The 25,698-nt window shown below is 47.7% G+C and overlaps 1 protein-coding gene across 1 annotated transcript in view; it reads right to left on the reverse strand.

Moving 5' to 3' along the window:
* ANKRD29 (ankyrin repeat domain 29) overlaps positions 1-25,698 on the reverse strand; it is a 585,479-nt gene that overhangs the window by 11,980 nt on the left and 547,801 nt on the right. The window contains exon 8 of the mRNA XM_069220024.1: positions 536-631. Within this exon, the coding sequence (XP_069076125.1) occupies positions 536-631 (96 nt within the window). The remainder of the gene's footprint in view (positions 1-535; positions 632-25,698) is intronic.

A 25,698-nucleotide genomic window follows, 5' to 3' on the forward strand; every position in this document is an offset into this window, starting at 1 on the left:
GCCCTTCATAACCAAAGACCCCCTTACCTGAACCACCGCCTTTACCTCCACCAACCAACCAGCAACCTCTGCTTGGCACACATCACCCTTGCAAGAATACCACACATACATAAGGTCCTTCTCCCCCTTCGCCACCAAAGCCTGGAACACCCTCCCACTCCATCTCCGCTTCCTTGATGACCTACTTCAGAAAGGGAATGAAAACCTAGCTTTTCGAATAAGCACCTGCAGCAAGTGCCTGGATACCCACTCAGGTGACAAGCCATTCTATACAAATAACACCTGATTGACTGATTGATGCTCCACAGTGTTCTAGTAGACTATCTTCACTGTCTATTGACTCCCAAACAGAAAATAAGGCACTTATATATTTTTTTAGTCTGAAATCATAAAAAACTATTAAGGAGAACCAATAATCAACTTGGCTTTGCTATGGGCAATTTTGTATACAAGGAAACAAACAAGAAAAAAACAATTCTTACACTGTCAACTCAGACTTATTTTGATTATTTGTCCTCTAGCCTTCATCACCTACCTTTAGAATACCAAGCTTAGGAGAGAATTTTAGTAATTCCTCTATGACATCACTGTAGCCTTTGTGGGAAGCTTTGAATAAAGCTGTTGAGCCATCCTATTACAAAAAAAGGTATGAGTAAAATATATTACCTTAACACATACTTTACATGTGAAGCATTTTCTTGTCATACTGGAAGAGCTGAGAAGTGAACATTGGAGAAGGATTAACTAAATGTACTTTTCTAAATTGCAATAAATAGAGCAGTGGGTAGAATAATGAACTTTACAGCTGTTCTGTTCCAAGCATTTCAAAGCACAGAGCACTATCACTTCCCTATCCAAAGAAAACGAGAGAGAGATAACAACAAGTTTATTGGGACATTTGTCGTTAAAAACCTTCTAAAAACAAACATAAAATAAAAACACAGTCTTAAAACATACAATTTAAAACCAATAAAGGCTAGTTCATAAAAATAAAAAATCTTGATAAAAAGCATAAAACATGCAATTCCTACTACAACATCCATGAAGTGCACTTTAGACAATAGATCCATTGCTTTTACCCGTTGGTCACTTACATCACAAATCTGTAAACAAAAATCTTCCAACAAAAGAGAATGCAATGTGAAGTAGTAATGGTACTAGTGTAAGGCCCAGTCAGAAAAGTTGGAAATATCAGAGAGAAGTCTTAGCGCCCAAAGTAGAATACAATAGTAATAGAACCCATACAGTTTTTGATGGGAACGGAAAATCTACAGAAGAATCCATGTACTGAATTTCGTCTTCATAGGTTTAGTGTGCTTAAGGGAGTTCTTCTAGTGGAGTATTATCTGAGGTCAGCATTTTCCCACCAGTAGTTGGAGTATTTCATCACCACAAAGTTTTTTTTTGCATTCACTACACATTGTTTCACATATTTAGATCCTGGAAATTCATACCTAGTTTAGATTTCTGAGACTATGCCTGGAAACTCTATCCCAGAGCAAAGCAGATTTTGTGGCATGAAAATTCCACCAGCCACCTGTTTTGGGTTACTACAAATTGTGATTTAAAAAAAATATTCATATGGAAAATATGAATCACAGTCAAACCAATTCTCCAGTGTCTGTGGCAGCTGAGGACAATTATGACAAGTATTGCTCTTCTCCTTGGAACCAGGCGCTTCTGCAAGCTCACAGAGTGACCACATATGAGAAACTGGGGTGTTGCTTTGCTGGGGTGTGAGCCCTGGTCAAGCTACAGCCACAATCCCTTCAAGGGTGAACCACAAAAAGTCACTAAATTAACTTGTGGTTAATCCTGGCTAGCTTGGCACAAAAAGCAGTCAGGCGTAACCTAGCTGGAATGTGTAAAGTATTTATGCAGCACACAAACAGTAATAACGTGAAAACACAACACAATAAAAATCCTAAAGCAATCCAGAAAAATAGAGGACACTGTATTTAAATTGTTTGACACCAAAAAAACAAAAATCCAATTAGTAGAACCAGAGTTATGATTTATTAAAGTTTTAGGTTCAAAATAACACCTAGAAGAGAAAAGTGCCAACCACGGATATCTGGTCAAGCTGGACCGGGGCAAAATCAAAAGTTAAGGCTGATCACGATGGAGTGTGGTTTGGATACATGAAGTAAATTGGGCTTGGTCAGTGCTTATCTCGGACGTAGAAAATATTTGAAGAAAAAGTTTCTGAGAAGATATAAATTCTGTGGGACAAGGCTGCAGGAGTGTCCGAGGAGGGAGTATTGACGTCGGATAGCTATGGAGCAGAGCCATAGTGAAGAATTTTACTTAAAGGACTAAGGCCCTCATTATGACATTAGCAGTAAATCCCACGTACCGCCATGCTGACTGCTGCCAACATATCGCTGCCGCAGCGGATTAACGCCACCCATATTATGACCCACACATAGCAATCCGTCACTATACAGCCACACACACAAGTCCGCCAGCCCAAAGGTCAGTCATAACTGGCGGTAGCAAAACCCGTTACGCCAACAGAACTACGCCCACAGCATTATGACCCACAAATCACCGCAGCGGACATTCAATGGCGCTAAACCATTGGTGGGACATACCGCCGCGCTCAAAACACACACACACACACACACAAAACAACACTACACTGGACAATTTGAATAATTCACACCTGACACACACACACATACACACACCACACCCACACCACTATAAAACACACACCCACATTACCCACAACCCTTTACGAATACAAACAATTGCCACAAGAGAGATAGCAAGACCACAGACAAGACCACATACACACACCACCATCACCTCTACACCATCCACTCACCTTTCATCACACACCCCAGCACATCACCCCACACACCCTCACCCACACCACTCACACTACACCCAGGGCATCACAATGACACCCCAGGTTCTCAGAGGAGGAGCTAAGGGTCATGGTGGAGGAAATCATCTGGGTAGAGCCTCAGCTATTCGGATCACAGGTGCAGCAGACATTCATTGCAAGGAAGATAGAGCTATGGCGGAGAATCGTGGACAGGGTCAACGCCGTGGGACAACACCCTAGAACAAGGGATGACATCAGGAAGAAGTGGAACGACCTATGGGGGAAGGTGCGTTCCACAGCCTCAAGACACCAAATAGCTGTACAAAGGACTGGAGGTGGACCGCCACCTCCTCCCCCACAACTAATAACATGGGAGGAGCAAGTTCTGGCAATCATGCATCTGAGGGCCTGGCAGGAGTAGGAGGAGGACTGGACTCTGGTAAGTCAAATCTCTATTACTATCACCCCCCTACCTGCATGCCATCACAAACTCTCACTCTTACCCTCACTCCCATCACTCCACCACCTCACACACACCCCACCATCACAACCCACCCCTCCCAATACCAAGCCCTGCATGTAACACCAATGAACGGACCCCCATCACAGACCTGCATGGACACCCATCACTAAAGCATGCACACTAGAGAGAATCACCTAGCCCACAAAATAACTACTCACACAAGGCAAAGCTGCCAGGGCAATGCAACCATAGAGGGCAACACACCCATGCACAAGAAGACACACACAGAAACAATAACACTGCATTTACATCCCCACAGGTCCCCCACCCAATGTCACCGGAGAGGAGATGCCAGCAACATCCAGTCCACCCCCAGAAGAGGCCCACAGTGATGACAGCAGCCCTGGATGCCTGGATCTGGATGACCAACCTGGCCCATCAGGGATCTTTGGACAGTCGGTAACCCAGGCACAGTCCCAAACCACCACAGAGCCTCCCCCTCTGGAAACTCCAGCACAGTACCCACCCAGCAGGCCCATACCTCTGTCCCCAGGACACATCAATCAGCAGTGTGTCCACCACTACAGGGACCCCAGGGCACACCACAAACACAGGATGATCAGGGACCTGGGGTCAGTGGCAGTGGGCACACGGTTCAGGGGACAGAGGCACAGGACAACAGGGAAGCTGGGAGGACTGCTGTGCGACAGGGGGAGGACAGGCCCAGGGAACCGACTCTCCAGGAGGCACTCACCAACATCCTGGGAGCATACCACCATTCCCAGGAGACGATGGGCCAGATACTGAACAAGTTGCAGGAGACCCAGCGGCTGCAGGAGGGACAGTACCTGGGGATCAGGGAGGACTTGAAGACCATTAACACCACCCTGGTCACCATTGCAGGGGTGCTGGCAGACGTGGCCAACACCATGAGGGAGGCAGTGGCACACCACCGGGCCCCTGACACTAGCCAAAGCGATGAACAGCCTTCCACCTCCGCTGCCGCTAGTGGACAGGAGGCCCTTCCACAGGAACAACAGGCTACCAGCACTCCACCCCCTGCAGAAGGAGAACTACCCTGCAAATGGTCCCGACGATCCAGGCAGAAGCCAGAGACTATTGCCAAGACCACTGCCAGGAAATAAGACTCTCCTGATTGTCACTCATGTGCTCCACTTCCTATGCCCCCTCGGACAATGCACCTGATACAATTAGACTGGACTCTATCCTGGACATTCCTCCACCATCCCATTGCACATCCCTCTCTACTTATTATCACTTAAATAAACACCATTTGAATAAATGCAAGTATGGAGTCTGTCAAATGATTGAACTATGTATTAATTTAACAAGCTTGTAATGTATACATAGGAATGACCTGTAGTTGTCTGCAGTCAGCACAGCAGGAGCGATAGTGGGGCACAAATATCTGAAAACAGAGATGCCAAAGGGTACAGTAAGTGGCCATAGGAGTGGGAAAATCAGCCTGCCAGTGACAATGTCAAACACAAAACTGTGAAATTACAGTGTCTTACCTGTGCGTCATTGGAAGTATTGTCGTATTATTGCACTTCTGTTGTCCTCATCCTCTCATCGTCTGCCTCCTCATCTTCACTGTCCACAGGGTCCACTGCTGCCACACGCCCATCTCCTACCTCATCCTACTGCAGAAAAAGGCACCTGGTGACGTAAGGCAAGGTTGTGCAACATACAGCATGCCACGATGATCTGGCACACCTTCTTGGGTGTGTAGTACAGGGATCCACCCATGTTAGATGGAGGCAACGAAACCTGGCCTTCAGGAGGCCGAATGTCCTCTCCATGATTCTTCTTGTTCGCCTATGTGCCTCATTGTAACGGTTCTGCCCTTGTTCTGGGATTTGTCACATGGGTCAGTAGCCATGAGAGGTTGGGGTAACCATAGTCACCTGCAAATATAGAGGGACACCTGTTAGCCACGCACTAACCCTTAGGGCCCACACCATACCCATAAACCAACACCTACTGGGGTGGAACCAGCGCTCACCTAATAGCCGTACACGGTGCCTCTGGAGTTGAGCCATCACATTTGGGATGCTGCTATTCACCAGGATAAAGGCATCATGCACAGAACCAGGATACTTTGCATTGACATGGGAGATGTACTGGTCCGCCAGGCACACTATCTGCACATTCATGAAGTGAAAGCTCCTACGATTTCTGAACACCTGTTCATTTCTCTGAGGGGGTGGGGCAAATGCAATATGTGTACCATCTATTGCCCCAATTATGTTGGGGATATGTCCCATTGCATAGAAATCAGCTTTCACTGTGGCCAAATCCTCCACCCTGGGGAAAACGATGTAGCTGCGCATGTGTTTAATCAGGGCAGACAACACTCTGGTCAGCACTATTGAGAACATTGGCTGAGACATTCCTGCTGCCAAGCCCACTGTCACTTGGAGGGAGCCAGTTGCCAGGAAATGGAGCAATGTTAGGACTTGCACAAGAGGGGGATCCCGGTGGGCTGACGGATAGCAGATATCAGCTCAGATTCCAATTGGGCACACAGGTCTGTGATTGTGGCTCTGTCCATTCTATAGGTGAGGATAATGTGCCTGTCCTCCATTGTTGCCAAGTCCACCAGGGGCCTGTACATGGGGGGGATGTCTCCATCTCCTATTCATCTGCACCGGTTGCAATCTAGGGGGCAAACGGTGAGCAGCTGGTCAGTATTCCATATTTCCAAACACTACACTGCATTGCATGTTGTGACTGTAACAGTATATTGTTGGATAGTTGGATAGGCCCAAATGGTGCCTATGTGTACTGATGCAGTTAGGTACCATGGCCTGCTCCCCCCCCCGAAATGGTGTCCGCCTGTCCTGTATGGAGGGACATGTGGAAATGAGGTAATTCCGCTGACACTACGCCGTTGTGGGAGGCGGTCGACAACTGCTGTGCAACACCTCATTGGATACCACTGAGCCCTATGGGTTACAGTGGCCAATGATGATGTACGCCGGTGGTGACGGTACGCACCGCCGTGGATGTGACTGCCATTTTCTATTTGTTCACTCACTTGCTAGCTGACCTTCAACAGGAGAGGACCTACACTGCAAGTGCTGCTGTGACCAGTGTCTGGAACAGACCATGGCTCGTGTCACTGGGGAAAGGTCTCTGCCTTCACTGCTGCGGAGTTGGAGAGACTGGTGGATGGGGTCCTACCCCAGTACCGAATGCTGTATAGGCCTCCAGACCAACAGGTGAGTACACTGTGAGCACAATGCATGGGGCATGAATGCATGGAGTGCTGTGTGTGAGGGCCTCGTGTGGGGGGGTTGGTGGAAGGGCCCTGGGCAGCGTGCTGCATGTGTGGTGGGCCATGTCTGTGTGTAAGGGGATGTGAGGGTTATGGTGGGCCATGAGTGTAACAGGCAGGACGGTCTGACTGATACCTTTTCCTATGTGTATTTCTCTGCAGGTCAGCGCCCATCAAAAAAAGGGTATATGGCGTACCATCGCCAAGGACGTACGGTAGGCGGAGCACCCACTGTCGGAAAAGGTGGGAGGACCTGAGACGCTGGGTACAGAAGACAGCCGAGGCCCAGTTGGGGAGGGCCTCCTAACGAGGAAGGGGTGCCCGTTGAACCCTGACCCCCCTGATGGCCCGCATACTGGCGGTGGCCTATCTGGAGCTGGATGGGGACACTTGGGGGCATCACAGCAGCCACAAGGGGATGAGTACAGTGCCCCAATATACTACTGTTCCCTGTGTGTGTCATATACGCCAATGGTGTTTTTGCCGCCATTGACTTAGGGTATCCTTTGTCTCTCTTCCCCCCCTTTTTGTTTTGTCACCCTGTCCTTGTGTGCATTAGCAAAAACAACAAGTGATGGACGGAATGCCGAACATTGTCAAACACTCACCCCCAGTCACAGATCTGGGTTTAATCCATCGTTCTTTTGCTCACCATGCCACCCCAGTTTGGACCCAGCCATATGCAAATCAGTCTTGACCCTGTTCCTCATGGGAACAGTCCAGCCCGAACTGCCAAGCCAGGTCCTCACTGGACCGGAAACAAGCATCCTGTAACCGGTTTCGGGGTTTCACCCCTCATCAGCCAGACTAGCTTGAATCCAGTGGCATGGGAAGCACGGGACCCACGTCTGGGCATACACTTCCCACTTAGGGCGACAAAGCAAAAACAAGTGATGGACGGAATGCTGAACATTGTCAAACACTCACCCCCAGTCACAGATGTGGGTTTAATCCATCGTTCTTTTGCTCACCATGCCACCCCAGTTTGGACCCAGCCATATGCAAATCAGTCTTGACCCTGTTCCTCATGGGAACAGTCTAGCCCGAACTGCCAAGCCAGGTCCTCACTGGACCGGAAACAAGCATCCTGGGACCGGTTTCGGGGTTTCACCCCTCATCAGCCAGACTAGCTTGAATCCAGTGGCATGGGAAACACGGGACCCACGTCTGGGCATACCCTTCCCACTTAGGGCGACAAAGCAAAAACAACAAGTGATGGACGGAATGCTGAACATTGTCAAACACTCACCCCCAGTCACAGATCTGGGTTTAATCCATCGTTCTTTTGCTCATCATGCCAACCCAGTTTGGACCCAGCCATATGCAAATCCGTCTTGACCCTGTTCCTCATGGGAACAGTCCAGTCCGAACTGCCAAGCCAGGTCCTCACTGGACCGGAAACAAGCATCCTGGGACCGGTTTCGGGGTTTCACCCCTCATCAACCAGACTAGCTTGAATCCAATGGCATGGGAAGCACGGGACCCATGTCTGGGCATACCCTTCCCACTTAGGGCGACAAAGCAAAAACAACAAGTGATGGACGGAATGCTGAACATTGTCAAACACTCACCCCCAGTCACAGATCTGGGTTTAATCCATCGTTCTTTTGCTCACCATGCCACCCCAGTTTGGATCCAGCCATATGCAAATCAGTCTTGACCCTGTTCCTCATGGGAACAGTCCAGCCCGAACTGTCAAGCCAGGTCCTCACTGGACCGGAAACAAGCATCCTGGGACCGGTTTCGGGGTTTCACCCCTCATCAGCCAGACTAGCTTGAATCCAGTGGCATGGGAAGCACGGGACCCACGTCTGGGCATACCCTTCCCACTTAGGGCGACAAAGCAAAAACAACAAGTGATGGACGGAATGCAGAACATTGTCAAACACTCACCCCCAGTCACAGATCTGAGTTTAATCCATCGTTCTTTTGCCCCTAGGCCAGGCCAGACATTGCAGGGTAGGGCCCATGTTGGGCAGGGTCTGATGTAAACCTCCTCCAACCAAGCTAGTAGGCATCCACTACTGGGCAGGTGTCTGTTGGTCTCAGGTATGCTGCAATTGGCGTTAGGTATCCCTGTCCATGGGCTGGTAACTAGCATTGTAACTCGTAGTGCATTGCCTAGTGCGTAGTGCTGTTCCCTGTGTGTGTCATATACGCCAACGGTGGTGTTGTTGCCGCCATTGACTTAGGGTATCCTTTGTCTCTCTTCCCCCCCTTTTTGTTTTGTCACCCTGTCCTTGTGTGCATTAGCATCATCAGGCGGAGGAGCAGAGGCACCGGCGATGGGAAAGCTGCATCTCACAGGGCCCAGGAGGCTGAATCCACCAACGGTGAGGGCACCAGTGGGACGGAGGGCTAGGGGAGCACCACAGCAGAGACTGGAGGGGACAGTTCGGACAGTGATACCTCCTCTGATGAAAGCTCCCTGGTGGATGCGGACACCTCTGTTCCGACCCCAACTACAGGTACAGCCGCCACACCCGTACCACCACCGCCTTCCCAGCAGTCCCTAAGTGTGTTTCCCGTGCCCGCTCACCCAGGAGGGTAGGCATCTCATTCACCCCAGGCACCTTAGGCCCTGCCCCAGTGAGCCCTACTGCTCTGAGTGAGGAGGCTATTGACCTCCTGCGATCCATCTCTGTTGGGCAGTCAACTATTGTGAATGCCATCCTGGGGCTGGCAGCCCATTTGCAACAAACAAATGCATTCCTGGAGGGCATTCACTCTGGCATGGCGGCCCAACAGAGATCAATCCAAGCTCTGGCCTCCTCCCTGATGGCAGCCATTGTCCCTGTTTCTAGCCTCCCCCCTCCAACTTCCTCTGCCCAATCCCATGCCCCTCAACCCCAACCTATCCCAAGCACACAGACAGACCAGCATGCACCCAGGACAACACACAGGAGTGGTTCAGGCAAACACAAGCACCACACATCATCCCACAGGTACTCACACAAACACCATCCAGATGCAGACATACCTTCATCCACTTCACTGTGTCCCCGTCCTCCTCGTCGTCCACCTCCCTCCCAGTAGCATCCACACTCACACCTGCATGCACTACATCCTCATCCACTACCACCATCACACCTATCAGTACCGGCCCCTCACTGGCAGTCACCACCCCCACATCTATGCACAGGTCCCATGTGTCTGTGCCCCCTCATCCCAAAGTACACAAACGCAAGCACTCAGACACCCAACAGCCATCCACCTCACAACAGCATCCAGCCCATGCACCTGCGCCCAAACACAGCAGACAGACACCTCCTACAACCACTTCCTCTTCCTCCACTCCCAAACCTTCACCCTTTTCCAGCTCAATGTCCCTAAGAAGTTTTTCCTCTCCACTGTTGACCTCTTCCCTACCACTCCCCCCCGTCCTTCACGTCCGGCCAGGGTGGTCAGAACCCAGGCGAGCACATCAGCCACCCAGTCCATGGCCACAGTAGTGTTGATAGCTACTGCAGGTGGGAGAGGATCCCGGGCACCAGGCAGCAACACTGACAGGGTGCCTGCATCAGGTGCAACAAGGAAGTGCAAAGAGGCACCACCAGCTGTGACAGGGAAGGGCAAGGAGGCACCACCAGCAGTGTCTAGGAAGGGCAAGGAGGCACCACCAGCTGCAGGAGGGAAGGGCAAGGGGCAATCCCCGGCTGCTGACAGGAAGGGCAAGGGGCCTGCACCAGCAGGCAGGAAGGACAGGAGGCCTGGTGCTGGGACTCATTCGGAGCCCCACCACCAACCATTGTGGTTCAGCCATCTGAGGCTGCAGGGGAAGGGCTGGAGCCTCCCCCCACTACTACCACCACCGCTACCAACACCACTGCCAGCAGCAGCACCCCCTGGGCAGCCGTTCGAGGCTGCAGGGGAAGGGCTGGAGCCTCCCCCCACCACTGCCAGCACCGCCACCAGCACCACTGCCAGCAGCAGCAGCCCCGGTGGGCAGCCATCTGAGGCTGCAGGGGATGGGCTAGAGCCTCCCCCCACCACTGCCAGCACCGCCACCAGCACCACTGCCAGCAGCAGCAGCCACAGTGGGCAGCCATCCGAGGCTGCAGGGGATGGGCTGGAGCCTCCCCACCACTGCTAGCACCGACACCAGGCCCGCCACTGCCACCACTGAGCAGCCATCATCGCCGGCGGACAGTGTGTAGTCCTGCCTCCATGGGCTGTTGTGCGTCCTGGCCCCTGCAAATTCTGTGGGTCTGACACACAGGTGATAGACTGTGACCTTGCACTTCCCAAGATCTCCATCACAGGGCACAATGCCCCCTCCAGAACCAGTGGAAGAAGCCATGCATTCACCCCATCCTTCCCAGGATGAAGCACACTGGGCACAAGGCCCAATCCAGAACCAGTGGAAGAAGCCATCCACTCACCCCATACTTCCCAGGATAAAGACCACTGGGCACAAGGCCCTCTCCAGAACCAGTGGAAGAAACCATCCACTCACCTCATCCTTCCCAGGATGAAGCACACTGGGCACAAGGCCCCCTCCAGAACCAGTGGAGATGCCATCCACTCACCCCATCCTTCCCAGGATGAAGCACACTGGGCACAAGGCCCCATCCAGAACCAGTGGAAGAAGCCATCCACTCACCCCATCCTTCCCAGGATGAAGACCACTGGGCACAAGGCCCTCTCCAGAACCAGTGGAAGAAACCATCCACTCACCCCATCCTTCCCAGGATGAAGCACACTGGACACAAGGCCCCTTCCAGAACCAGTGGAGATGCCATCCACTCACCCCATCCTTCCCAGGATGAAGCACGCTGGGCACAAGGCCCCCTCCAGAACCAATGGAAGAAGTCACCCACTTGAGAGACTGTGGCCTTGCACTCCCCAGGACCAAGCAGTGGGCAAACCACCCACTAGAGAGACTGTGGCCTTGCACTCCCCAGGACCAAGCGGTGGGCAAACTACCCACTAGAGAGACTGTGGCCTTGCACTCCCAAGGACATCGCACAGGGTATGTAGCCCCCTCCAGGATCAGTGGTGTTGTATCATCTTCCGGCTGAGTTGCCCCCACATTCCCCATCCCCCTGAAGTGCCTGTGTATTTTCGACCTGATGACCCTGCAGTGTTCTTTCCGTGTTGTTGCAGGAGTGAGGTGGGGCCTTGGTCTATGTGATGTGGCCCTGTGGCCCACGGACATTGAAGACTGGCCAGTGTCTCTACATTTGTAAATATGTATATATGTTTGTATTTTGATGCACTTATGCATGTTATTTTATCGTATTACACTCACTTTCTTCCAATCATTTTGTCCTTGCATTATTCCTGAGGGGTATGGGGTGGATATGTAATGTTTGTGCATCTGGTTGTGGGTATGGTGTTGGGGGTGGGGGTGTTGCGTGTGTGTGTCACTCTCTTTTTCCTCCCCCCTCCCTTGTGTACTAGGCGGCAGTACTCACCATGGTCGTCTTCGCCGGCGTTGGTGTTCATAATGCAGGAAAAGGTAGACGAGCATCGGAAAAATTTGCAGCTCGGGCTCCATGGCGTCATGGTTGTTCCCAGAGTCTCCAGAGGTGAATCCAATGACTTCTGTGTTCTGTTTTTGCCGTGCTTTTGATGTTGTTGGTACCGCCCCGGAAACGGTGGCGGATAGGCCCGTCGTAATAGTGTGGGCGGTACATTGTCTTACGCCTGGCTGTTGGTGGTTACCGCTGTGGTGCTTTTTGAAACCGCCATGGCGGTTGGTGTGTTAAAGTGGCTGTCTGTCTGAGTGGTTTCCACCGTGGTCATAATTCCATTTTTGTTACCGCCGGCCTGTTGGCGGTATTACTGCCACTTTATCATCAACCGCCAGGGTTGTAATGAGGGCCTAATTAACCAAAACTGAAGTAAAAAATCATCAGCTGGATGAAGCAGAAGGCTGTAGCTGAAGACAGTTCCACAGGGTCGGATAACCCTTTGGTGAAGGATTGCTGAAACGGGTTTGGTTCCGCTGACAAGAACGTAGTAGAAGGGGAAAAGTCAATCTGACCAGTGATGCATTTCAGGGGGATAGGCAAGCAGGTTGGTCCTGGTCGCCTCCTGATTCTCCAAGCACTTTTTGGCCAAATTTTCTCCAAGTTCTCAGTTTTGTAGAATGGCTATAAGGGTACATTTAGTACCACAACCAAGGGTCCAGGAGTGGATGGAGACCTCTTGGGGTTTCAGGGATCACTGGGTCCTAGCCGTGTTCAAGATGGTAGAGCCTGTTATGTCCCTGTGGCTCTGAACAGGAGGCCAGCAAACTAGCCCTTGGAGTCATTTCTGGAACCTCTGGGTGCAGGTGAAGATGCAGGGCTCAGCAGAACGGCTGGTCTTTGCGGTTTAAAGGCAGGCTCCAGGCAGTAAAGCAGTCCTTCCAGGTAGAACAGCAGTCTGGCAGAGTGCACAGCTGGTCAAAACAGCAGGCAGTCTTCTGAGGGTCCTTCCGAAGATTAAATAGTGAACTGAAGAGTGACTTTGAGAACCCTATTTTTATATCCTGGTGCCCTGCCTCTAGAAGTTGAGAGAAGTTTCCAGGAATGTTCTTTTAAATTTTGGGTGTTTTCTGGCTCCCCTGCCCTGGCTGCACTGACAATACAGGGTTTTAAGCCTATTGTAAAAAGACAGCACACAGCCTATTCAGGTGCAAGTAGGGTAGTGTCAGCTCCTAACCCCCCCCTTCCGCCTCAGCCCATCCTGCTAGTTGATGGTCATTGAGGCTCTGCTAATCCCACTATTGTGTGACTGTCAGGGAGAAATTCAAACAGTCCTAACTGTTAGTTACACCCAGGCATGTGACCTAAGACAGGTTACAGGCACAGAGGGCTAAGGGCAGGAAAATGCCAACTTTCTAAAAGTGGCCTTTTCAAACATGAAATGATAATTTGGACTTTACCATTAAAGAGGGTTTATCATTACAAGTTCATAGGTACCAAACATGACATATCTACTGTTAGCCCTGACAGCCTTAGGGTGGTCACCCCCAACTTTTTGCCTGCCTCCCTCCATTTCTCTGACACTGCTTTTGCTGGTTCTAGGACTCTGTACGCTTTACCACTCCTGACCAGTGCTAAAGTGCCTGTGCTCCCTCCCCTAAACATGGTAACATTGGTTCCCACCCAATTGGCATATTTAATTTACATGTATGTCCCAAGTAAAGTGTACTACATGTGCCCAGGGCCAGCAAATTAAATGCTACTAGTGGGTCTGCAGCACTGATTGTATCACCAACATCAGTAGCCCCTTAACCATGTCTCAGGCCTGCCATTGCAGGGTCCCACTTCGACTTGGCATTTAAAACTACTTGTCAAGCCTTATCCTCACCTTTTTCTACATATAAGTCACCCCTAAGGTAGGCCCAGGGTAACCAGTAGGGCAGGGTGCTATGTAAATAAAAGGCAGGACATGTACCTATGTGTTTTACATGTCCTGGTAGTGAAGAACTCAGAAATTTGTTTTCCAGTACTGTGAGGCCTGCTCCTCTCATAGACTAGCATTAGAACTGCCTTCATATACTTTTAAGTGGTGGATTCTGATCTGGAAGGAGTAGCCCTGTCATGTTTAGTATGTCCAGAATGGTAATAGAAAACCCTGCTTACTGGTGAAGTTGGATTTAATATTACTATTTTAGAAATGCTACTTGTAGAAAGTGGGCATTTCTCTGCACTTACTGCCATCTGTACCTTACAGCCTGTCTCCAATGCACATCTCGTCTGTGCTGGTTGACAGCTACCCTTGTGCATTCCACCCAGACAGCCATAAACACAGGACACTCAGTCACATCTGCATTCATCTACATACTGAATGGGTCTCCCTGGGCAGGAAGGGTGGAGGGGGTCTCTTTTACACTTCAAAGGCCAGTGGCCTGCCCTCACACAAAGGACTGAGAATCCCCCTCAGGGATCCTGGCAGACAGGACTGGGCTGAAAGGGGAATGTGTGTGCTTCAAAACCACTTATTGCCTCACTTCGAAGGCACTTTTGTTTATATATACTGGGTCTCTGACCCCACCAAGTCAGACACTTCTGGATCTACACCTGGACTCTGTCAGAGGGACTGCCTGGCTGCCCAAAGGGCTCACCTGGACTGCTTTGCTGAGAAGGACTGGTGCCCTGCTTGTTGTCCTGCTGCCTGCTGGCCTCTGACTCTGCTGTAAGGACTCTACCCTTCCCCACTAGTGCTCTCCAAGGGCTTGGATTGAGCTTGCCTCCTGTACTGAAGTCTCAGGGCCACAAAGACTTCACCCCAGAGAAGAAAATCCCCGTGCATCAGAAAATCGACGCAACACCTGCAGAAATCTGAAAGCCTACCTCGCAGTGGAAAAATCGCTCCATCGCCTACCGAATCGATGCAGCACCTGCTCCTTCTACCAACTTGTCAAGGATTTTCAACGCATCATCCCGGATGGCAAAATATCCTCGCATTGCAGTGAGGAACCAATGCTGTGCTCCTGAAAATTGACACATCACCTTTCAGCATGGAAAGAAACAACACATCATCTGTACCACGCTGGAAAATCGGAAGCAGCGCCTTATTTTTTTCAACGCATCTCCTCCTCTGCGGCCCCCATGCTTCATTATTTTTGTCGCATCCCAGGTACTGTGTGTTACAAGGATATAACCGCTGATTCTTAAGGATTGAGACTCATTAAAATCTTTAAAAAGTCATGTCTCGACTTGTGCACATTGGACTTTTGTCATTTTGATCATATTTTATTCAGATAAATATTATCTATTTTTCTAAATTGGTGTGAAGTATTTTTTGTGGTGTTTTCACAGTGTTACTGTATGAGTTATTGCACAAATCCTTTACACATTGCCTTTAAAGATAAGCCTACCTGCTCTGTGGCAACCTACCAGAGGGTGAGCACAGAATAGTTTGGATTGTGTTGTGATTTACCCTGACTAGGATTGTGGCCCCTACTTGGACAGGGTGAATATCTCTGCCAACTAGAGACCCAATTTCTAACATCTACTTCCTCTCATTTAGGAATTACAGCTTATTAAATAAAGGTAATCCCTCATGCTATTCTATGGGAGGGTAGGCCTCACAGTAGTGATAAATGAATTTAAGAGTTTTTTACTACCAGGACATGTAAAACTCAAAAGTTACATGTCCTATCTTTTAATTACACTGCACCCTGCCCTATGGGCGACCCAGGGCCTTCCTTAGGGGTGACTTGTATGTAATAAAAAGAGAGTTTAAGGCTTGACAAGGGGTTTTAAATGTCAAGTCGATATGGCAGTGTGACACTGTATTTAGTCTGCAATGGCAGGCCTGGGACAAGTTTTACTTAGGTGGGTGGCACAATAAGTGCTGCAGGCCCACCGGCCTTTTTTTCAGGCCCTGGGTATATGGAATACCCCTTTACAAGGGACTTACATGTAAATTAATTATGCCTATCAGGTACATGCCAATCAAACTGTGTCTAGGGGAGTGAGCACAAGCCCTTTAGCACTGGTTAACAGCTGTAAAGTGTACAGAATCCTTAAACCAACAAAAGCAACCAAAAAATCCAGCAAAAAGTTGAAGGAAAAAGGAAAAAAGTGACCTGTAGGGAGGGCCATTTCCAACACCAAGTGCCTCTCTTTGTGCATTGAGGGGATGTAAAATTGAATGTGCTTCAACTTTGTTGCCGTGGGTCCATGGTGCAGCAGTGGTCTTGGAAACAGATGGGCCCTCACATTTCTTGCCGGCGCTACTTGGGGAATTAAGATTAAACAGGGGTCACAAAGGCACACAGGCCCTCACACTTCTAGTCAGTGTGCTCAGTAACTAAGAAAAGCTGCAGTTGAGGAGACACGTGGGTCTTCCTGCTTATCCTCAGCGCTCTTTGTCACTGTGATCTTCAGTCTGGATGAAAAGTATCTCAGGCCCCAGGGTTTGCCAAAGTACTCTCAGCAAATCTCCTCACAGTAGCACACTGAGATGCTGAACTTAGGCCCATGTCTTAATCATGTAGGTTCTCCACATGCCAGATTTCATACCTCCTGTCTCTCTGAAGGTTACAGTAGCAGCAAGTTTTGTCCTCAGTCCTGAGGTACATTACCCACACCTTTGGGGGAGAAAGCCAGTCAAAGATTCTTCCTCGGATCCAGCCTTCCTCATCCCAGATGTGTTCCCTTCTCCACAGCCATTGTACGAATGTCAGGCCATGGGTTGACAAGGCCAGCAATTGGCTTGTAGTTGAGAGATAAACACGAAAAGATCTCCTTGTTCCATCTGTGGAAGAGTTTTCAAACCGACACATATGCACTTGACTTTACAATGGCTATGGGAGGGAGGCTATGGCAGTTAGGAGGGCACACACCATGGATTTCCATGAGAAGAGATGGTAGGCAGTTTGGGTACAGGGAAAAGGGCCTGTATTTCATAACTACTGATAAGATGCCATCAACATTTAGTTGTGTTAGGTGGCCCTGTCAATGGGATGATCATTACTCACGTTAAAAGGACTACCAACTTGGGGAACCTCTATCATCCAACAGAATCTAGTACTCGGCGAACATCTTTGAGGCCTTTTTGTGGGCCTAGAGCAAGCAGGTGCTACTGAAGGTCACCTGCAACAAGCAAGGCCATTCATCGCTGGTGTCTGGAGGCCATAATAGTAATGCACTTCGAATGGATGACCAAGTACTCGCCTTTAGCACGTGCCTCTTATAGGAGAGCAAGGTTGAGCAACCAAGCCTAAGCACAAATGGTACTATTTATAGAGGAAAAATTGGTCATAAATGTTAATCGATGATTGAAAACATATTTTTGTATGTCTGCTAGTAATCCACAAAGGGATTCCAGCAGGCATAAATCTATGTACTACTGTGGATTTCTTTGCCACAAGTGGAGTATTTAACTCCACTTAAGGGGTGGGAAGCTGGAGTTCCTAAGCACTGTTTTCCTTGAACAGCAGTAAATGGGAGAAGTGATTTCCCTGAATACAAGGATGGAGGGGTGGTGGTTGGGGAGTAGGGGAGTGAAAGAGGACAGTCTAAGCAGTGGGGAGGATTGCAAGCTTCCCCTTGCATACGAAGAAGGTTGTCATTATCAGGGACCAGAGGATGAGGCTTGGCTGCTGTTGTAGTCAAAGCATCATACAATTTTACCAACAGGGAAAACTAGGTGCTGGAAAACCGGGCCAGTCCTGACCACGTGGCCAGAATTCCCATACATGCCAATAGACCCGATTCAGATGAGAGACTTACGATTTTTTAAGCCAAAAGTGGCTTTATTTTAGATGTCTGTCCCCTAAAATTGCCTCTGCTGCAATATAAGACAGTGGGAAAAAACATCTTTTATTTGATTTATTTTTACAATGTTATGTAGCGCGGACATGGCCCACAGGCATCAGAGCACTTTACAACACATAGAATACAGTGTTACAGCAGGTTACATTAATAGTAATTGAACTCGGATGTGTACATCAGTGTATGTATACAGGAGTTACCACAAGAGGCAGTTACAGTAATAGGGCAGAGGACATGAACAGTTACATGAAGGCAGATCAGGGCGCATTGGAGAAAGTAAATAAGTTTGGTCGAGGGTTAATTAACCAAGATGTCTGTCAAATAGGAGGAGCTTGAGATCCTTTTTGAAGGTTGCTAGGCAGGTGGTTAGACGGAGTGAGGGAGACAGAGATTTCCAGATTCTAGTGGCGCTGCTAGAGAAAGACTTAATCATATATTGTTGCCGCCTGAAGGTGGTGGGGTTCCAGGAGAAGGGATTGGGTACTTATGGAACACCTATTTGTGCAAGAGATTTTCAGTTTTTGGTTTAGATAGGAGGGTGAGGAGGAATGCAGGGCTCTGTGGGTGATGTAAGCAATTTTTAATTGGGCTCCATGCTTCAATGGGGAGCCATTGGAGTGTTAGCAAGGCAGAGGAAATGCGGTCACATTTCTTGAAACCTAGGACAAAGCATGCTGCAGCATGTAGTGCTGCTCTCAGCGGGCCTAGGTGAATTTTGGGAATGCCTGAGAGAAGGGCGATTCCATAGTCTAGTCTATATAGAGAACGAGAGACTGCACCACTGTTTTGAGGTCTTGTCCGGAATCATTTGTCTGATGCCTCGAGGCTGTCTAAGTTGGTGTTGTGCGCTGTTTGTTATGGCTGCTATGTGGCTGTGGAGATTAAGACAATTGTCCAGGGTGATGCCGAGTGATCTGGCACTTGTGACAATGGCAGGGCAGCCTACAAAGGCGGGGGAGTTGGCCATCCATTCTTGTACAGGTGTTTTTGCTTTTGGAGGTGAGATCAAAACAAATTTAGTTTTAGTTGGGTTGAGTGTTAAATGGTGGTTGGACATCCAGTTTTTTAGGAGTGTATCTGAAAGCAGGGCAACATCCTCTGGAGATGAGATTTTCAAGTGTATTTGGATATCATCGGCGTAGAGGTGGAAGAGAATCACAGAGTTTCTGAGAATCACACATTGTGGTTCTAGGTAGAGGCTGAAGAGGGTTGTGGAGAGGATTCTCCTGAGTCATTTTTCAAAATCTCCCAGTTTGAAAATATTGGTATCTGTGAATTCCGTTTGTACCCCTGCAAATGTCATGCATCTTGCGTCGTTAGAATAACACATTTCAGGTCACTTTTCTGCATTACTGCAATGCCTGAAAAAGTAACGCAACAGAACTGTGTCCACAACTGTGGTAAATCCTTCATATTCCAGTATCTCACTTTGCTAGGTACGCTCCTAGTATTTATCAAAGACCACAAGGAGGAGTTGGTGTATAGCAAGAGGTATAGGGGGACCGGAGGGTCCGATTATGCTTTCTCTTTCTTTTACTGTCTCAACACAGCAGCCAATCAAAAGACAGTAAAACAAAAAACATCAAAACCCATAATGCTTTACAATAGGTCACATGTACCAATCACCACTTGAGACCCCTGTCCATATATATCATGACCCCTAGAGTCACTTCCTCTTTCTTTGCTGCTCCGCAGCAGATAAGCACTAATTTTGCTTACTTTGCTTCTTTGACTGATACTGTAGTTTGTGCACTGTTTAGGTGTTTTCTCATATCATTAGAGCGAAGCGATTCTGTTCGCATAATAATTGTTCTTTCAGTGCTTCACGCTTTGTTGTTTTGCAATCGGCTTCTTGCCGACTCAGCCCTTTTGTGGAGTGGGAGCGGGAACGGACTACGCAACTAGTGCGTAGTCCCATTTTTATTTCTAGTGCCCTCATTGCGTCGCGCTGCAGCTTTATGAGCTGATCTTTTACAGAGTTTCCTCTGGGAGATCGGCTTGTATTGCTGGAATGCATGCGTCTGGAAGCCCCCCTCTGTCTCTCTCTGGTGCTCCCTATATGCCCGATTCATTTAAAATGTGGGCTGTAATAATCTAAAGAGGCTTTGCTTAGAGTGCTTGGATTTTGCTACAGGCTGCTCCCTCCACATTTTATTGGACTTTTAACCTGTCAGGGACTTTTGCACTCTCCCTATATTAATATCCTGTATCTCTTTGATTTTAATTGTGTATTTTATATATATATATAGGAGAAGGTCTCAATGAGATGAGCATGAATCAGGTTATTATCCTGAGGAATCTAGAAATCAGTTAGAGATGAACCTGGTGGAAGCCCTTGATAACAGGGATCAACAGTCTGCCAACAATGCCCTTGTCAGGGCTTTAGGATCTTTTTCTGGCTAACTTTTTGATTATACACGCACCCAGGGTTGGCTACAGGAATCCCAACTTCAGAACAAAGGGTCTAAATCTAAATCAAAATCTAAGAATTTCGATAAGGTATTGGATTCTGTGTCGGGGGACAGCCATGCTGACGCATTTGAGAAACTTTGGCGTAAGCGTGCTAGTGAACATAACTATAGCACCAAAAAAGACTCTGGGTTTTCCCCAACTTTGTCAGACAAAAATTCTTCTTCAGAGGATTCTGATGACTCTGAGATTCTGGGACCCAGCAAGAAACCAAAAAAGCAAGCTTCCCCTCTCAGGGTCCCAGATTTCGATCCCACAGAGATTGTTCACCCCAAGGCGTTCAATTGGGTCCCTTCCCCAGAAGTGGCGAAGTATGTTCAATCCAATATTCGCAGGAGCTTCGATAAAGAGGTGCGATCCCGCCTTCGGGAGCAATGCCCTAGACTGGATCTGGAGGGTAAGGTTATAGACACTCCAGAAATAGACCCTACCACGGTGACCTTTATGAAAAAGTTCGCTAGAGACCTAAAAAAGGGTCTAGATAGGTTGTGGCGTAACTGCCAAGGTAAGTTGCTGGTCCTTTGACAAAGATTCTAGAAATGTCATTCCACACCAAGGAATCTGGGACCCCAGTGGACACTGATGTTTTAATTGGTTGGGCTCAAAGAGCCGTCTGTCAACTGGGCAATATGAATTGCTCAATTTCTTCAGAACGCAGGAAGTCCATACTCATGCGTATTGACCCTAAATTAAATGATTTAGCCACCTCAGAGGCGGGTCCTCTTGTTGATTGATTATTATTTGGTTCTTCCTTTATTAAAGAACTGGCTAAGTTCTGCTCTACCTTTTCCTCCCTCTACAAGGCACAGATGTCCCTTAAAAAGGTTTTTAAAAGAGGACTTTTTCTTAGGGCCAATCGTTATGGAGGGTGAATGTCCGGCCGAGGATCTTCCGCAAGTCCTCAGAACTACTACCCCAGAGAGAGAGGAGGTTGGTATGCGGATCAATCTGAAGACTCTATCTTCTATCCCACCCGCTCCAGAGGAGGATACTCCAGATTCCGTATAGGGCCCTGAAGGGGTCAGTGGGAATCAATTCAGGACGCTGGTTACTCCGGTAAGCATTATACCACATTCTCAAGTACTTCTTGGGGGCAGTGTGGGATTGTTTCTGGACAATTGGAAAAATATTTCTGGGGATCCTTGGGTTCCTCAGACGGTCTTGGAGTTCCATTTGGAGTTTATCAGTACTCCAAAGCTTTTGAAACGCCCTCTTCAAATGTGTTTTTCCCTTGCAGATCAGACCTTTATAGATTTAGAGGTTCAAGCTCTGATTGACAAAGGGGCAGTACGTTTTTCTTCCCCTCACCAGTTCGGCTTTATCAGCCCCATTTTCGTAGTAGACAAGAAAGGCGGGGGTCATCGCCTGGTGTTAAATTTAAAAGATTTAAATTTTTGGATCTTGTACATACACTTCAAAATGGAAGGGATTCACATGTTGAGAGATATTCTATTAGAAGTCGACTGGATGGTCTGCCTAAACCTAAAGGATGCCTGTCTCTCGATTCCCGTTTTTCATCCGCACAGTAGATATTTACAATTCCTGTGGAAAGGCCACTGTCTGGAGTTCAATGCGCTACCTTTTGGTCTGTCGTCAGCCCCCTGGTGCTTCACAAAGCTGATGAGACCAGTGGTAGAATTTCTTTGTGCTAAAGGAAAAGGAGTACGATGGATCATATATTTGGATCACATATTATTGACGGCTCAGGATGTACAGATTCTCCTGACTCATTTAGATTGGACCACTCATCTCTTACAAGACCTGGGTTTCCTTATAAATGTGCAGAAGTCACTGTTGAGTCTGTCTCAGGTGATAGACTTCCAGGGCTTCAGGACAGACTCATTCCGCTCTCAGCTTATTCTTCCTTCTCAGAACATTCGCAAAATCAAGAGGGAATTGAGGTATGCATTAGTCAGCCCGACTGTGTCATTGAGGATGATTGCCAGGTTAGTGGATCTTTTAGCCTCATCTATTCTGGCCATTTTTCCAGCTCCCCTTCACTATCATGCTCTGCAAAGACTCAAGATTCGACACTTGCAGAAGGGTCTGAATTATTCAGAGCTGATTTCGTTATCTGTCGAAGTGAGGTCGGAGATTCATTGGTGGCTCCAGCATATGGAAGCTTGGAACGGCAGGGCCATTTTTGGTTCTTACCAAGAGGTGGTGATCAAATCAGATGTCAGCCGTTGGGGCTGGGAGCCCATTGCGGTTCTTTGGTGACTGGGGGTCGATGGTCGAGTTTGGAGCAGAACCTTCACATCAATTGTTTGGAGGTTCTAGGGGGCTCTTTTGCCATAAAGAATCTATCCCCGCAGAAGACGGATTGCTGCATGTTATTGAAGATGGACAAATTTATCCGCAGGACGGTATGTCAACAAATTGGGAGGGACGAAGTCCAGGATTTTGACAGAAATTGCCAAGGACTTCTGGTATTACTGCCCCAGTCATCGTCTGGTTGTCCTAGCGGATTATTTTCCAGGTGTCCAGGACACTATAGCGGACTGGAATTCCAGATTTCTGAGGGATTCCAGCGATTGGAAACTGGATCCAATAATTTTTTTCTCCAGATAATTAGAGAATGAGGTCCTTGCGACATGGATCTGTTTGCTTCACACCTCAACTCTCAAGTAATAAAAATTTTCAGCTGGCGTCCGGACCCTCTGGCTCTGGCAACAGATGCCTTTTTTCAGGATTGGACACAGTTTTGGGAGCATGCATTTACATCGTTCCAGATGATTTCCAGGGTTCTGTCTCATATACGACGACAGAAAGTAGAGACTGTTCTGGTGACCCCATTCTGGAGAGCCCAACCGTGGTTCCTGGTAGCTCTACATTTAGCTTGCGCTCCTCCACTTCTCATTCCACCTCGTTGGAATCTTTTGATGAGTCCGGAGGGCCTTCAACATCCACTGGTCTTGTCAGAGTAACTGGTATTGATGGTTTGGATGGTTTCAGGTCAAGATGGTATTCCCCAGGCCTTTTGCAGCAAGCTGCAAATTTTATCAAACAGGCTTGGGCAACAGGCACTCATAAGAGATACACCTCAGCCTAGCGCAGATGGAGTAGTTGGTGTGATGGAAGGGGTCTCGTTCCTGTGGGGTCGGACATTGAGTTGATTGTGAATTTCTTAGCTGAACTTGCGGGTTCAGGTTTGGCATATAGAACGATTCATAATTTCAGATCAGCCATCTCTGCTGGGCATGAACATATTGAAGGTAAACCTGTAGGGGAACATCCTCTGGTATGTAAAGTTATTAAATGTATCCGCTTGTCAAATCCTCCTCAAGCCCAATATTCTGCTTTATGGGATGTGAATGCCGTTTTGATGTTTTTTAGATGCTTGGCATTCTAATAGGCATCTTTCTCGAAAACAGATTTCAGCAAAATTGACTATGTTGCTCTGGTTGATTTCTTGTAAAAGAGCATCAGATATCAGAGCTTTGGATTTGGCTGCGAGAGTTTATTCTCCTGATGGTATTTCTTTTACCATCATGAGAAGGACTAAGACTAATTGCAGGTCAGTAACTTATCCAATGTTTCCTGATAATCCACAATTATGTGTAGTTCAATGTTTGAAAGATTATGAAGTGGTCGCGGATGAATTCAGACAAGAGTCTAGTGGTCAATTATTAATTTCAAAACAGAAACCATTTAAGGCGGTTTCGTCACCAACATTATCTAGAAGAAGGAAATGGTTAATGAATGAGGCTGGTGTGAATATCAAAAAAATTGGGGCACATTGATCAAGGGGAGCCATGGCTTCCAAGACCTATGCTTTAAGTTCTCGTTTAGAGGACATTATGAGGGTGTGGATTGGTCCTCTGAGTATACTTTTCGTAAATGTTATCACAAACCTGTTGTTGATGTTGCTACTGTGGTCTTTAGACAGCTTTAAACTAGCATAATCGGAGCCTCCGGTCCTGATATATAATAAAACATTTTCTAGCTCACGCGGAGGCAAGGATCATCCCTCCCTTATATACATATTTATGTCTCTTGTCAGAAATATAATTGTGAAGAATCTTTGGTGTTGTATGATTATATATGTTATGGATTTTGCACTCCCTTGCATTTATACATATTTGCTCACAGAAATGTTGGTGTTGATACATTTATTTTGAGAGGTATTACCCTCCGTTATTTTTTGCTATTTTAGGGTCTGATCAGAAGACTCTGTGAAGTTTTGTCACTGCTCAGTTCTTGGAGAAGACAACGCTGTAGACTTCGTTCTCATTGGAAGTTTCTTCTGGATGTGGCTCCTGTTGAGCTGGCTTGTGTTGTTCCAGAATCTCGGATCTGGTGATGGTTGGAATAGTTCATCTGTAAGAAGTTTCATTTTGGATGTTTGATGCTTATCTGACTTAGGCAAAGAAAGTGGAAGTGACTCTAGGGGTCATGATATATATGGGCAGTGGTCTCCAGTGGTGATTGGTACATTTGACCTATTGTAAAGCATTATGGGTTTTGATGTTTTTTGTTTTACTGTCTTTTGATTAGCTGCTGTGTTGAGACAGTAAAAGAAAGAGAAAGCACAATCATCGCTTCCGTGTCCTTAATTGACGTAAGCTAGAAAAAATTATTTTCGATATATTGCGATATTTATATGGTTCCCTCGCCTTCCGCTTGATTTTGCTTGCGAGACATTGTAACCGGTGAAATGTCACTCATAATTACTCTGAAATTATAAAAATGTCACATATAGCAATATGAAACCGTGGCAGCTATGCATTCGGTAATTCCACTCCATAGGAAAAGAAAAAAAAACAGAACACACAGACATACACACGCACGCAGGTCGGGCTTGAATGCGAACCCTGCATTTTTTATATTTTACAAAAGAGTCAATTAATTAACCCCTTGTCTGGAATGCCATTCTTTTCTTAACGCAGTTTATCAATTTCGGACACGAAGGAGGCATCTGTCTACAATCACTTAATAGTTGAAAATCATTAATTGGCCAGTTGCTCCCCCTAGTGGTCAATTTTAGGATTTATATTTTTCACATCGAGAAACTTGCAATTCTATGAATTTACCCGACTCAACACAATAGAAAAGAAAGAAATGCGAGCTGGTATGAGCAGATTATAATCGGATGCAATTTTATAAACGTGTGCAAAGTAAAGATCTTTCTGAGGTCCACAACCCTTATCCTTTCCCATCCCTAATCTCTGGGCCCTGTATTGTCCTGCCGAAAACATATTTGTCTCCTGACACATAGCACTCCCTGAGGGCTGGCCTTCATTCCCCACCCGCACCCTTCCTGAGTGCTCTTGGCCAGTTCGCCATATTATGTATCTGTGTCGTTCCTTAAGCAGCATGTGGGCCTAGGGCCCAGAACACGACACGTGCAATACTAGTGTTCTGCGCCCGTTTGAACGTGTACTTTGATTCTACATTTTAGTTCAAGTCTTTA

This window comes from Pleurodeles waltl, chromosome 2_2 (assembly GCF_031143425.1).
Source record: "Pleurodeles waltl isolate 20211129_DDA chromosome 2_2, aPleWal1.hap1.20221129, whole genome shotgun sequence".
Taxonomy (NCBI): Eukaryota; Metazoa; Chordata; class Amphibia; order Caudata; family Salamandridae; genus Pleurodeles; species Pleurodeles waltl.